Consider the following 14,936-nt stretch of genomic DNA (forward strand, 5'->3'; position numbering starts at 1 on the left):
CCTTGGCTTCAGAAGCACAATCCTGTAATTGACTGGCCAACAGGAAATATTCTGGCTTGGTCCAATCAGTGTAAACAGAACTGCATCCAGCACCCTGTTCGACTTTCTACCTGTCAAGTGGGAATGCAACAGATTCCTCTTTTGTTGCAAGGACTTTCGGGATGTATTTTCTAAAGGGATTGCTGACACTTTACCTCCTCGTCGCAGTTATGATTGTCCCATTGACCTCTTGTCTGACACTACACCTCCTCGAGTCTTTCCACTATCTGAACCAGAGAATCTCGCTTTGCAAGAATACATCCAGGAAAACCTAGCAAAGGGTTTCATCCGTCCCTCCACTTCTCCCGCAGGAGTGGGATGCTTCTTTGTCCCGAAAAAGGATGTGGGGCTGAGACTTTGTGTTGATTACAGAGGTCTAAATAAAATAACTGTTCCCAATCGGTATCCTCTCCCCCTCATCAGAGTTGTTCTCTCAAATCCAGGGAGCCAAAATCTTCTCCAAACTGGAGCCTATAATCTGGTGCTCATCCGTGCAAGCAACGAATAGAAGACGGCCTTTAACACCAAGGATGGTCGTTACGAATGTCTTGTCATGCCTTTCGGCCTCACAAATGCACCAGCTGTCTTTCAGAACTTTATGAATGACATTTTCCGTGACATGTTGGGTTGCTTCATGCTTGTATATTTAGACGATATTTTGATATACTCTCCCAATCCTGAAACACATCAGAAGCATGTCTGCTCGGTATTGGCCCGACTAAAGACTCACTCCCTTTTTGTAAAGCCTGAAAAATGTTTATTCCATGTTAAACAAGTACCTTTCCTGGGATACCTAATTTCTGACACAGGCCTCACCATGGACCCAGCCAAGGTTCAAGCCATTTTAGACTGGGCACCACCCTCAGACCTGAAGGCAGTTCAGCGCTTCCTGGGCTTTGCAAATTTCTGTCAAATTCATTAAGAACTTTGCCACCATTGCACATCCCATCACCTCTCTCACCAGGAAGACTCCGACTACGTTTAAATGGATTGCTGAAGCCCAGGCAGCCTTAACTCAGTTAAAGAAAGCACCAATTCTATGCCATCCTGTCCCTGAGCTACCTTTTTATTGTGGAGGTAGATGCATCTGAAGTAGGGGTGGGGGGCGCTTTTGTGACAAAACGATCCGGTAAATGCTGCCAATCCACCCCTGTGCTTTCTTGTCCCGTAAATATTCCCCAGCAGGGCGCAATTATGATATAGGCAACAGAGAACTTTTTAGCCATAAAGCTAGCTTTGGAGGAATGGAGACATTTACTGGAGGGAACTCGCTACCCATTAATAGTTCTGACTGACCACAAAAACCTTGAATACATCCGTTCTGCTAAAAGACTGAACTCGCGTAAAGCCAGGTGGTCATTGTTCTTCTCCAGATTTTACTTCACAATTTATTTACCAGGACCAAAAAAACATTAAGGCTGATGCCTTGTCTCGCAGCTTTTTATCAGAATCTCCTCCTCCACAACCCATTATCTCTAAGGATAGGATTTTGGCTTTCACCCGGACTGACATCTCTGAGGCCTTGTTACCAGCACAGGCTGAAGCCCCTCTCTCCACTCCCTCTGGTATGCTTTTTGTGCCCCTGGCTCTTTGTTTGCAGGTATTGCAGCAAATACATGCATCAAAACCTGCAGCACATCCAGGGTTTAGACAAACTTTTTCAGATTCTCTCGCAACCTTTGGTGGCCATCAATTAGACAGGATGTGTTAGTCGTCGTCCAGGCCTGTGAAGTTTGCGCCAGAAGCAAGAGCAGTACCTCTAAGCCCCCCCGGTTTCCTATGTCCTCTACCAATACCTACCTGTTCCTGGACCCATTTACCTATGGACTTTATCACCGACTTGCCTCCGTCCCAGGGATGTTCCACGATCTGGGTGGTGGTAGACAGGTTCAGTAAGATGGCCCACTTTGTTCTGCTTCTGAAACTTCCATCTGCTAAAGAACTGGCATCTTTATTAAACATGTTTTCAGGCTCCATGGGGCACCAATTAACATTGTCTCTGACCGTGGCTCTCAGTTTATAGCCCAGTTTTGGAAGGCCCTTTGCTCTCAGCTGAGGATTAAGTTATCATATTCTCCAGCATATCATCCTGAGACAAATGGCCAAACAAAGGACTAATCAGACTCTAGAGAAAATGGTACGTTGTCTGATGGCCAAAGATGAGGTGGAGTGGGTCAACATCCTTCCATGGGCAGAGATTGCCTTTAATTGTGCCAGCACATCTACAGGGACCTCTCCTTTCTTCTGTGTTTACCGATTGCATCCTCGTGTGTGCGCTCCTTTTGATCTTCCGCCCTCTGATGTTCCAAATGCCAACACCACGATTGAAAATTTCTCCAAAATCTGGTCCGATGTAAATCGTGCTATTTCTTGCTCTGTGCAGGCTTTTAAGAAAACGGCTGACAAGAGGCACTCAAAGGCACCAGGATATAAAGTTGGTGACAAAGTGTGGCTATCATCTAGGAATCTGTCCCTGTATGTTCCATCTAAAAAGCTTGGCCCAAAATTAATTGGGCCTTATGAAATTTTGGAGATTGTTAATCCTGTGTCCTACAGATTAAAACTTCCCCCATCCATGCGCATTCCAAATGTCTTTCATGTTTCATTGTTGAAACCTGTTCATTCCAGCCTCCTAGTAAATGAACCAGAGCCTGTGGATGTGTTGGACAGTCAAGAATATGAAGTGGCATTTATTCTTGACTCCAGACGAGTGCGCAATTCCTTACAATATCTTGTTCATTGGAAAGATTTTGGCCCAGAGGATTGATCTTGGGTACCAGCTCCTGATCTTCATGCTGATCGGCTTAAGAAGTTCCATCTCTGTTATCCAAGTAAGCCTGGGAGTGCAGGAGCAACCCCTCGAAAGGGGGGGGGTACTGTCAGTACTAGAATCCCTTTAGGACCCAACACAACTCACCTGACACGGCCTTTGCATGGGAAATAACCGTGATTGACCAGCTCACCTTTTTAAATCACTTGTATCAGCATTCAGTTTTTTTCCTCTCCCTCTCTCTCTCTTCTTCTTCTTCTTCCCTCTTGGGATATTTAAGATCGATCCGGTCGGGCACCCAATGTGTACTTTTTTTGACTGTTTGTTTTTATGTGAATGTTGAAAACACTGAAATAACATGAATGTTAGTCAAAGTGATTTTTAAAAGTATGTATAAGGAATATTTTGTACTGTTCTTTTTGTGAATGTGGAAAACGAAATAAACAATATCTAAAACAGCATTCAGTCAGTGCTCGTGTTAGTTTACATTTGTGTTTGATCCAGCTGATATCTGCTCTGTGTCTCGTGTATGACCCAGCTTGTTTGACCCTCCTTGCTTGCTTCTGATTCAATACCGTTTGGACTCTGATCTACCTATGACCCAGCTTGCCTAGACTATGCTTTGCCTGATTCTACTGTAGTACCCTCATCTGCAGCAGTGAACTACAAGCTCCAGCAAACATCCACCTTCATCTGCAGCGGTGAACTACAAGCATCAGCTAACAGCTGTCCTCATCTGCAGCGGGGAACTACAAGTCCCAGCTGACCTGCTCTGCTTAGACCTGCTCATGGTATGTGATCTTGTTCTTTGAACTCTTTGTATAATCAACACACCTGAACTGTTATCTGCTCCTGGCCTGACACAGGGTGAGTGTTGGCAGGTAAAGTGTTGGCAGGGTATTGCAGGGATGGCTGTGACTTGTCACAGAGCAGTGCTGTGGGCACTACAGATGCAGCCCACAGCGTTACTGCCATCCGATTTCTCCCCTCCACTGTACAGAGAGGGGAGACGGTTTGTTTACGGGTCATCGCTCCGTCACATTGTAAACGCAGACGGGTGCACCAAGAATGGCGCCGCTCTGGAACTAGGCTGAAGCCGCGGCCTTTCCTAAGGCCGAGACCGTGGAGCACTCTGCGGAATTGCGGCGTGTGCCGATCCGAGCAGGGTGACCCGTTCGGATCACGGATCGGTGTTGATCCGTTGCACCACTACTAGCTGCTATGTGCCTATCCGGGAGTGGAACCTGAGATTAAACAGCCAGACCAATTCCATCTCTGCTACACAATATATTACCGCAAAAGTCTAAATGTAAAAATGTAAAAAAAAAGTCAGTAAAGCATACATTAGCCATTTGCCAACCGTCCAATAATAGTGTTGCTGATACAGGGCGGCCACTGTGTGCAGGATCACATCTATATATACGTGATCCTACCCTTTTGGGTAGGGGGGCCCGAATGCGCGCCACTGGTGGCTTGCTACAGTTGTGGTTATAGTGGGAGCCAATCCGGGGTACAGCGGACTCTATGTCCGCAGGTAATCCTGCAAAGAGGCAGTCTTTCTATGTAAACTAGGCATATTGGTGTTCTAACAGGAGGGAAGGCATGGATCCTGTGTCTCTGCAAAGGAGACACTAGGATCCATGTCTTCCCCTAGTAAAAGCACCACCACAGTGTAATAAAACATAGGCTAGGCACACAGTTATCTTTTATTGCCCCTGGTGTTAACCCCTTCCCAGCCAGTGTCATTAGTACAGTTATGGTGAATATTTTTAGCACTGATCACTGTATTGGTGTCACTGGTTCCCAAAAAAGTGTCTATCCTATTGTCCGCCACAATATCGCAGTCCCGCTATAAGTTGCTGATCACCGCCATTACTAAAATAAATAAATAAAAATTCCATAAAATATCCCATAGTTTGTAGACGCTGTAACTTTTGTGCAAACCAATTAATATACTCAATCAAATACCACCAACAGAAAACTCTATTTGTGGGGGGGAAAAAAGGACCTCAATCTTATTTGGGTACACGCAATTATCAGTTGCGCAATTGGCCTCACCAATGACATGGCAGCGCAATTATCAGTTAACTGCTTGGTGGCCAGGGGAGGGGGGTACCCTATGCCGTTTTTTTTTTTCCCCCCCTCAATTTTTTTATTTTTTTTGCCCACCAGTGCCATTCTGCCGACGTAAATTGGCGTGCGCTGGTCAGCAATCGGCTAAAAACGATTATGTAATGTGTATCTTAATCAAGTTTTCATAGCTAGGCGCCTCTGACGCATGTGTTTACATTCATACGTGTATGTATGTGGGGGTTCAAAAACACTTTTTTGGGGGAGGGGGGTTAGTAATGTGCTTGAGTGTAACTTCTGCAGTCAGCTTGCCAGGTATACATCTGATGCAGCCATTGGGAATAACCTATTCACTCCATTAACCTTTTTTAGTGCCAGGTCTGTACAACAGCTGAACATTCTTTGGGGTTGATTTACTAAAGGTAAATAGACTGTGCACTTTGCTTCAGAGCTTAGAACATGAGGGAATGCTCTGCTGACCCCCATCGTACAATCATCTGCAAGCAAAAAGGCTTTTTTTATTTTTTATTTTTTTTATTTTTCTTGCATGTGATTGGGTATTTTTAGCAAAGTGAAGCTTTACCACATTTACAAAGCTCTATGCACTTTGCAAGTGCAGTTGCTCTAGTCTTTGTATTTAGAAAATCCATCCCTATGCATCAAGCCTGTCTTTCCTTGTGCAATGCCTGTGTAATGTTGAGGTCTAGGGACCTCAAGTCACCTCAAAGTCGGACCAAAGTAGTGCAGGGACTACTTTTTGAAGTCTCTGCCACTTGAAGTTGCACAGATATATTAATGGTACTCATTGCAAATCATGCAGTAGGACTTTTGATACAACTTTGTAATGTGTATCGCAATCAACGTTTTTATGGATGGCCACCCCTGACCCCTAACTTCATTTGTTATCTCAAAGAACGTAATTAGCCCACAAAGTTCTTATCTTGGAACAACAGAATAATGAATGTCTATGTTGTGCAGATAGGACAGTGGATGGTTTTGAGTAGTTCAGCAAAAGACAACAGGGCAGGGCTGACAAAATAGAACTTTGACAATTTGGGGCAGATCAACTGTACTTAAAGGATAATGGGAACAGAGGGGCGCCAGACTGAGTGCAGTATAAATCATATATTTAATAAAAACAAGTAGTAACTCACAGGTTAAATTAGATGAGTTCAGTATGCAGTGAAAATCGCCAGTCCTGGAGTCTCATAAATGTCTTCCCTTTGCAGCCTGGAGCACTGGTGTGATCTTACAGGGATCCAGAAAATGCTGGGAACCAGGAGGCAGGAAACAAGAAGCAGCTGGTCGTGACTTCACAGGAACAGGAAGTGTGATTATTCACAGTGGCAAGGAATGGTAATGCATTTCGAAGCTACAGCTTCTTCATCAGACAAGCTGTAGCTTCGAAATGCATTACCATTCCTTGCCACTGTGAATAATCACACTTCCTGTTCCTGTGAAGTCACGACCAGCTGCTTCTTGTTTCCTGCCTCCTGGTTCCCAGCATTTTCTGGATCCCTGTAAGATCACACCAGTGCTCCAGGCTGCAAAGGGAAGACATTTATGAGACTCCAGGACTGGCGATTTTCACTGCATACTGAACTCATCTAATTTAACCTGTGAGTTACTACTTGTTTTTATTAAATATATGATTTATACTGCACTCAGTCTGGCGCCCCTCTGTTCCCATTTCTACACAGAGCTCATCGCTTCACTCTAAGGGAGCTGCCTCCAGGTGCTAATCATACAAGATCTCGGATCATTTATGGACATTATGTTTTAAACAAATGTTTTAATATCATGTGTGCTTATTCACACACATTTTATGTATACCTATATTCCAGTTGTTATATAATTTTATGTTATCACCATATCTAGCGCCGCTGTTCACCCTTGTTTGTACTTAAAGGATAAGTTCACCTTTTTGTAAACAATGTTTTTTAAAAAATGAACATACTTTGGCAGGTAAACATATGTGCATTATTTATTATTAATAATAATAATAATAATAATAATAATATTATTATATATATATATATATATATATATATATATATATATATATTTTTTTTACTAGGAGCCCGGAAAGCATTGCCCCCGTGATCTGCTGTTGCAGAGAAAGGCGCTTGCAGACAGTCAGTGTAAGCTATCTACTTGTTCCTTTTTCTGGGCATGCAGTTACACACTGACAGAACGCATGAACTACCACATCACTGACCTGGTAGTTGATTGAGAACTATAAGCCAATGGCCACAAAGGATGGTGTTACTTGTAGTTCTCGCATTCACAGAACTCTGTGACTGGTGCGGCTTGGTGGGCGTGTCTTTTTTATTTTTATTTTTTATTTATTTTATTTTTTATAGTTGACAGTGAGTGTGAGGAGAATCTCCCCTGCTTGCTGTCACAAGGGGGGGGGGGGGGTTACTGCATATGTTACTCCCTGAATATGGGTGTAACTTATTGCAAAGGCCAACCGCCTCACACCGATATGTCGGCAGAATCGCGTACCTGTACGTTGCCTTTTTAAGAGGCGGCAAGTTCCGTGAGTCAGGTCTCAGTTCTGCGGACTCTATCGTCACGAGGATACCCGCGATGCCTCATGGGAAGGAAGAATGGGGAGATGCTAATGTAAAGCATCTCCCCGTTCTGCCTAGTGGCAGTGCCACTGATCTCTGCTCCCTGTAATCGGGAGCAGAGATCGGTGATGTCACATGTAGCCACGCCCCCCACAGTTATAAACATGCCCTAGGACACACTTAACCCCTACGCTGCCCCTTAGTGGTTAACCTCTTCACTGCCAGTGTCATTTACACAGGAATCTGTGCATTTGTATAGCACTGATATATAAATGACTGGTCCCAAAAATGGATCAAAAATGTCCGATGTGCCCGCCATAATGTCGTAGTCATGATAAAATCGCTGATCGCCGCCATTACTAAAAAAAAAACCCTTAATAAAAATGCCATAAACCTATCCCCTATTTTGTAAACACTATAACTTTTGCGCAAACCAATCAAACGCTTATTGCAATTTTTACCAAAAATATGTATAAGAATACATATCGGCCTAAACTGAGAATTTTTTTTATATATTTTTGGGGGATATTTATTATGGCAAAACGTAAAAAATAATGCGTGTGTTTTTTTCAAAATTGTCGCTCTTCATCTTCATCTTCATAGTTACATAGTTAGTCAGGTTGAAAAAAGACCATCCAGTTCAACCTTAAAAACAAATAAATAAAATAAAAAATAATCGTATAATCCAAATACCGAATTTTATGCCCACAATTGATCCAGAGGAAGGCAAAAAAAAACCCCAGCAGAGCATGTTCCAATTTGCTACAGCAGGGGGAAAAAATTCCTTCCTGATTCCCCCAAGAGGCGATCGGATTTTCCCTGAATCAACTTTACCTATGTTATTACCCAGTTATATTATGTACATTCAGGAAAGTATCCAGACCTTTCTTAAAGCAATCTACTGAGCTGGCCAGAACCACCTCTGGCGGGGGTCTATTCCACATTTTCACAGCTCTAACTGTGAAGAAACCTTTCCGTACTTGAAATTGAAATCTCTTTTTCCTCTAGACGTAAAGAGTGCCCCCGTGTCCTCTGGGTTGACCGTACAGAGAACAACTCAACACCAAGTTCACTATATGGACCCCTAATATATTTGAACATGTTGATCATATCCCCCCTTATTCTCCTCTTCTCAAGAGTGAATACATTTAGTTCCTCTAATCTCTCCTCATAGCTGAGTTCCTTCATGCCTCTTATCAGTTTGGTTGCCCTTCTCTGCACTTTCTCCAGTTCCCCGATATCCTTTTTGAGAACTGGTGCCCAAAACTGAACTGCATATTCCAGATGAGGTCTTACTAATGATTTGAACAGGGGCAAAATGATATCTCTCTCTGGAGTCCATACCTCTCTTAATACAAGAAAGGACTTTGCTCGCTTTGGAAACAGCAGCTTGGCATTGCATGCTATTATTGAGCTTATGATCTACCAAAACCCCCAGATCCTTCTCCACTATGGATCCCCCCAGTTGTACTCCCCCTAGCATGTATGATACATGCATATTCTTAGCCCCCAAGTACATAACTTTACATTTATCAACATTAAACCTCATCTGCCACATAGTCGCCCAATTAGACAGTGTATTGAGGTCGGCTTGTAAATTGGAGACATCCTGTAAGGACGTTATTCCACTGCATATCTTGGTGTCATCTGCAAAGACAGAAATGTTACTTTTGATCCCAGACCCAATATCATTTATAAAGATGTTAAAAAGTAAGGGTCCCAGCACTGAACCTTGGGGTACACCACTGATAGCCTTAGACCATTCAGAGTAAGAATCATTAACCACTACTCTCTGAATTCTGTCTTTTAGCCAATTTTCTATCCATTTACAAACTGATATTTCCAAACCTGTAGACTTTACCTTACACATGAGCCGTGTGTGGGGAACTGTATCGAACACTTTTGCAAAATCCAAGTATATCACGTCCACCGCCACCCCTCTGTCCAAGGTTTTACTTACCTCCTCATAAAAAGAAATCAGATTTATCTGACAACTTCTGTCTTTCATGAATCCATGCTGTCTGTTGCTTAAAGTGTTTTTGTTCAGCAAGAACTCGTCGATGTGGTCTTTTATTAAACGCTCCAGTATCTTCCCAGCTATAGAAGTTAAGCTAACAGGTCTATAGTTACTTAGTAAAGACTTTGATCCCTTTTTAAATATAGGCACCACGTTCGCCCTGCGCCAATCCAGTGGGACCATTCCCATCATTAATGAGTCCCTAAAAATTAGATGCAATGGCTCTGAAATTCCTTTAGGATCCGTGGGTGGATGCCATCAGGGCCAGGTGCTTTATCCACCTTTATTCTGTCTAAATATTTCTGGACCATATCGCTTTTGAGCCATTGTGGATCATTTGGGGCTGTGTCACTATCACCCCCATTATGGACATGCGCTCCCCCATGCTCTTTTGTGTACACAGAGCTGAAGAAAGTATTTAATAAATTAGCCTTCTCTTTGTCCCCAGTCACTCACTCCAGATTATTTTGTAAAGGGCCTACATGCTCAGACTTGACCTTTTTACTATTAATATATTTGAAGAATTTTTTGGGGTTTGTCCTACTATCTTTTGCAATCTGTCGTTCGTTTTGAATTTTTGCATCCTTGATTTCCTTTTTACATATTCTGTTAAATTCTTTGTAACATTTAAATGTCACTAGTGATCCTTCATTTTTATATTTTTTAAAAGCTCTTCTCTTCATCTTAATCATCTTCATCTTAATCATCTTCATCTTAATCTTCTTCTTCATCTTAATCTTCTTCTTCTTCATCTTCTTCTTCATCTTCTTCATCTTCTTCTTCAAAAATAAAAACTGCAGAGGTGATCAAATACCACCAAAAGAAAGCTCTATTTGTGGGGGAAAAAAGGACATCAATTTTGTTTGGGAGCCGCGTCGCACTACCGCATAATTGTCCGTTAAAGATACTCAGTGCAAAATCGCAAAAAGTTCTCTGGTCAGGAAGAGGGTTCTTCTGGGGCTGAAGTGGATAATGAGGTTTTTACAAAGATGTTAACATGGGCAAATGTGCATGCATTGTAGACATGTACTGCATTTTTTTCTGCATATATTTTTTGGTATTTTACCCTAACGTACAGTTAAATCCCTGTATGATGTGTCCTGTCTGCAGGTTATTCTTGGCAGTGATTTATATCATTTGCAGCATCGTGGAGTGCAGAGGAAATCTTTCACCCCTCATCGAAGCAGGCACATCAGACTGAAAAGGGAACCTAAGGTAATTAAAGCAGGACGGTAGGTTACAGCAATATATACTTATACAACCCCATCCCCTGCCCTCCTCCTTCCCTACGTGCTGTGCAGTTTTCTTACCTTTTTTTAAAATCTGGAGTATTCTACCTTATCTGTAATGTTATTTTTTCTCAGCATTGGCCTGTGGGAAGGTTCAGGTGGAGTCAGCAAGCACATCCCTGTAGTAACACCCACTTGAGGCTCCATGCGCACTGGCTTAAAAAAGTTGCTTCTTTGTGTTCTGCCTGTAGAAGCAGCTCAATGTTATCTTATGTGTTCATGCACATTAGGATGATCAGAGGCATATTTTGAGCTCAAGGTTTAGAGGCAGGAAAAAAAAAAAACACTTCTGGTTTGCGTTTTCTGATTGGAGCTTGCTGGCAGAAAAAACGTAAAACTTGTCTAAACTTTGTACTAAAAGTGCTCTATATGAGCGTTTTTTTTTTATTTTTTTATTTTTTTTAAGCCCAGTGTGCATGGAGCCTAACCATGTTTGAAATTGTTGATTCTTGTTCACTAACACACAAAACCTTGTCTAAATGTAGAATGTGGTAAATCAGATGCCGTGGGTTACATGTGTTAGCAGTCCAGCTTAGGGATGCATCATTAGCATTTTTTTTTAACACCAAGTACGAGTACTGATACTTTACATCAAGTACTCACCGATACCAATTATCAATACCTGTTTTTTGTCACGTGACAGTTTTTTTAAAACTAATGAAAAATGATTGCAGTTTCTTTATAATATGAAGAATTGTAACTCAGGGGCGTGGCCAAGATGGCGGAATGACCAGACGCACATCCCAGATCTCTGCTGGAAACTCTCCTTATTTTATGACCACCTGGGAGAATCGATGCCCTTAGCACCTTAGCAGCAGTCAAAGTTGGCGGATTGCTGTCCAGAACACCGGGTCGCGGTAAAGTTGGTAAGAAGCTTCGCTTTCTCCCCAATATCCCGGACATTGCCGGCCCTGCTCTGAGATTGTGGCCTGCCTGCTCAGCACTTGCAAACATGGTGTCGCAAACGGAGGCCCCAGCGGACCCCCCTGGGATACCGGAGGTCATGGCAGCTATTGCATCCTGCCACACTGCCATTGCCGCCTGCCAGACAACTCTGACTAGCAAGATAGAGGCAGTGCAGCTGGACATGGACTGATCTGCCAGGACGTGGGCAAGGTCTGGTCCTGCCTGACCAACACAGAGGGGAGGGTGGGCCATGTGGAAGATATGGTCGCACGCTGCAGTCCAAGCTAAAAACGCTAGATTACAGAGCAGAGGATGCAGAAAATCGCTGCCGCTGCAACATTATTCGCATCATTGCTCTAGCAGAAGGGGCTGAGGGGAAGAATCCCACAGTTTTTACTGAAGAACTTCTGCGCTCCCTCCTGTTTGCAGCCCTGCTGTCCTCATACTTTACAGGGGAGAGGGCCCACCGCATGCCACCACAACCTGGCCTGCAGGGTGCACCCCCCCCCCCCCCCCGCACATTTATCCTGCGGCTGCTAAACTTTTGAGACCGAGATGAAATATGCCAGAATGGTGGGGGATGTACTGTACAATACAAAAAGAACAGGCTTATGCTGTTTCCTGACTATTCTGTGGAGAAGCAGAAGCTCTGCAGATCCTTTCATGCTGTGAAAGCTGCTCTCAGAGAAAGGAGGATCAAGTACAGCGTGCTTTTCCCAGCCAAGCTGCGAGTCGTGGGTGGGGAGACGGTGAGGCTCTTTACATCCCCAAGAGAGGCAACCCGCTGGCTGGAATCCCCAATGCCACATGGATGAGGGGTCCCCGTGCTGCGGGATTTGAGTTTGTGCCTATCCCTATAGGGCCAGTTTGCCTCGGCTGTGTTTACAACCCATGTTATTACACTGGCAGATGTGGGCTCTTTTCAGTTATTTGCGGAACCTACCTGCTGCCCATTTTTGTTTTCTACTTGCAGTGGGGGGATCCTTCCTTCTGACACCCCTGAACAGCTCAACCTAACCAATTTTAGTGGTGGAGAGCCACATCAAGTTTTGTGCCCCTGATGGATACCAGGCAAACTACTTGCCTCAGGTGCTTTATCCTGGATCCAGCACCTCATGATTTGAACTATATGCGGCAGCTTCTGTTGACTGACTTTTTCTTTCCCTTCTCGGGTTTAAATGCTACAATGGTTTCTTAGTTACTCTACGCTTACTACACGCCTCCCATGTTTCTAGTTGCCTCCGGGCAAGTTTTGGGGTACCAGGCAGACCCTCACTTGAGGGACCTGTGGGGTGGGGGGGGGTGGGAAGATCGATTGTTGTCGAGACAGAGTTTATAAGTTTGGTTTTTGAACGACTGTTTTTTTGATATACGTTGTTCGTTTACAATATGGGGTACCCTCTCATGATAAATTGCATGTGGGAAAGACCTGGAGAGAGGTTGTGGCTGGGAGGGGAGGATCCCTCAAATATGGGGGTATCCTTGCCTGCCGCCCCTTGGGGTGCTGGTGTGTGGACCCACTGGGATCTCCTGAGCTCATTATATCTCACAATGTCATGTCAGTACATGGTATAATCTCATGGAACGTACGGGGTCTTGTATAGCAATCAGTGCTATTCCCTTGTGAAACGTTCCTTGGTCTTCAACTATCTTAAACAAAAAAAAAAACTCCCCCCATTTGATTGTCCTCCAGGAGACCCACTTGGTGGGATCTCAGATCTTAGGCCTCAAAAAAGCATGGGTGGGAGCTCACTATCATGCCACACACTCCAGCTACTCTAGGGGGGTCAGTGTTTTGGTTCATAGGAAACTCCCTTTCCAGCTCATCGATCTAAAAACAGACCCCGAGGGTCGTTTTGTAATAATGCATGCCCTTATATCTAATAATCCTTTGATCCTGGTGGGTCTATATCTACCCCCTCCTGCTGATGTTGCAGTACTTAAAGTTATTATGCAGAAAGTGATCACATATGGTGTTGATGATGACAGGCTCCCCTCCAGCTTCCGGTGGGCCCCTGGCTTGGCCCAGTGGATGGGCGCGTTCGACCTGGGGGATGAACGGCGTTCCTACCATCCTCATGATGGAGGATTCTCCTGCCACATTGCATCCTTCTGGATGTTCTTGCGCATTGACTTGGCACTCGCCTCCCATTCTATGACACGCCGGATCGCTGAGACCAGTTTTCCCCCAAGGGGGTTCTCGGACCATGCTCCGTTTGCAGATTGGACTGTCAGCTGGGGCGCAGGGGGTTAGGATGTGGCATTTGTCTAGATTTTGGATAGAAGACCCTGACATGCAGGAACATATCCAGGAGGGGGTATGTCACTACTGGCTTGCTAATGAAGAGTCTGCTGCCCCTGCGGTTATGTGGGGTGCCTTTTAAGGCTTGGGCTCAAGGGGCTTACATCTCCCGCATAGCTGCTGCACGTAAATCCTCCGCACAGCCACTCACTGAGCTTGAGAGGGAGGTTGACCAAAAAGACAGCTTATGTGATTAACCCGAACCCAATGGCATACAGGGCATGGCAATTTGCACTGCAGTGACTATCACTGCGAAGGATAATAGCGAGGCACAAATCTCGCCTACACTTAGCCCAGAGTATTTTTGAGTTTGGAAACAAATGGCAGAATGTTGGCTTGGCTGGCAAGGGGTCAATTTGCAGTGACTACTATTTCTATTATCTACTATAAACAACTTTACTCCACCAAGGTTTCTTACAGTACCTCTGACTTGCATACTTACCTGGATAGAATTAACCTCCCTAAGCTTGACAATGAGACATCTTCAGACCTTGACTGGGAAATAACCCTCAAAGAGGTCCAGAAGGCCATGGCCCAACTTAAACTGGGGAAGACACCTGGGTTAGATGGGATGCCAGTAGAATTCTACACGCTATATTTAGACCTGTTATTTCCCAGGCTCACCTCCCTTTTCCAACAATTTTTCTTGCAGGGGGAACTGCCGGACTTCATGTCTGAGGTGGTGGTGGTGCAGGTGCCCAAACCCGGTAGGAATCCTGAGGAATGTTCCTCGTAAAGACCGATATCCCTTCTTAACGTTGATGCAAAGATCTTGGCCAAGGTACTTGCAAATCGACTTTCTGCGGTTTTGGAAGACATCATTCAGGGCACCGACATTAACCTCCGTCACCTCTTTCTGAACCTCTCAGCAGGGCCGCCATCCGGGGTACAGGCAAGACTCAAGTAAGGGGCCAGAGCGTCCACCAGGGCCCACTCACCATACAGCAGCACATGAAATAAATCAATC

The 14,936-nt window shown here is 44.3% G+C and overlaps 1 protein-coding gene across 1 annotated transcript in view; it reads left to right on the forward strand.

Moving 5' to 3' along the window:
* The window catches only part of PCSK4 (proprotein convertase subtilisin/kexin type 4), a 206,463-nt gene that overhangs the window by 19,456 nt on the left and 172,071 nt on the right, over nucleotides 1-14,936 (forward strand). Inside the window, exon 2 of the mRNA XM_077476003.1 lies at nucleotides 10,583-10,687. Within this exon, the coding sequence (XP_077332129.1) occupies nucleotides 10,583-10,687 (105 nt within the window). The remainder of the gene's footprint in view (nucleotides 1-10,582; nucleotides 10,688-14,936) is intronic.

Source organism: Lithobates pipiens, unplaced genomic scaffold (assembly GCF_037356315.1).
Source record: "Lithobates pipiens isolate NorthernLeopardFrog02 unplaced genomic scaffold, aLitPip1_a1.2 Scaffold_13, whole genome shotgun sequence".
NCBI lineage: Eukaryota > Metazoa > Chordata > Amphibia > Anura > Ranidae > Lithobates > Lithobates pipiens.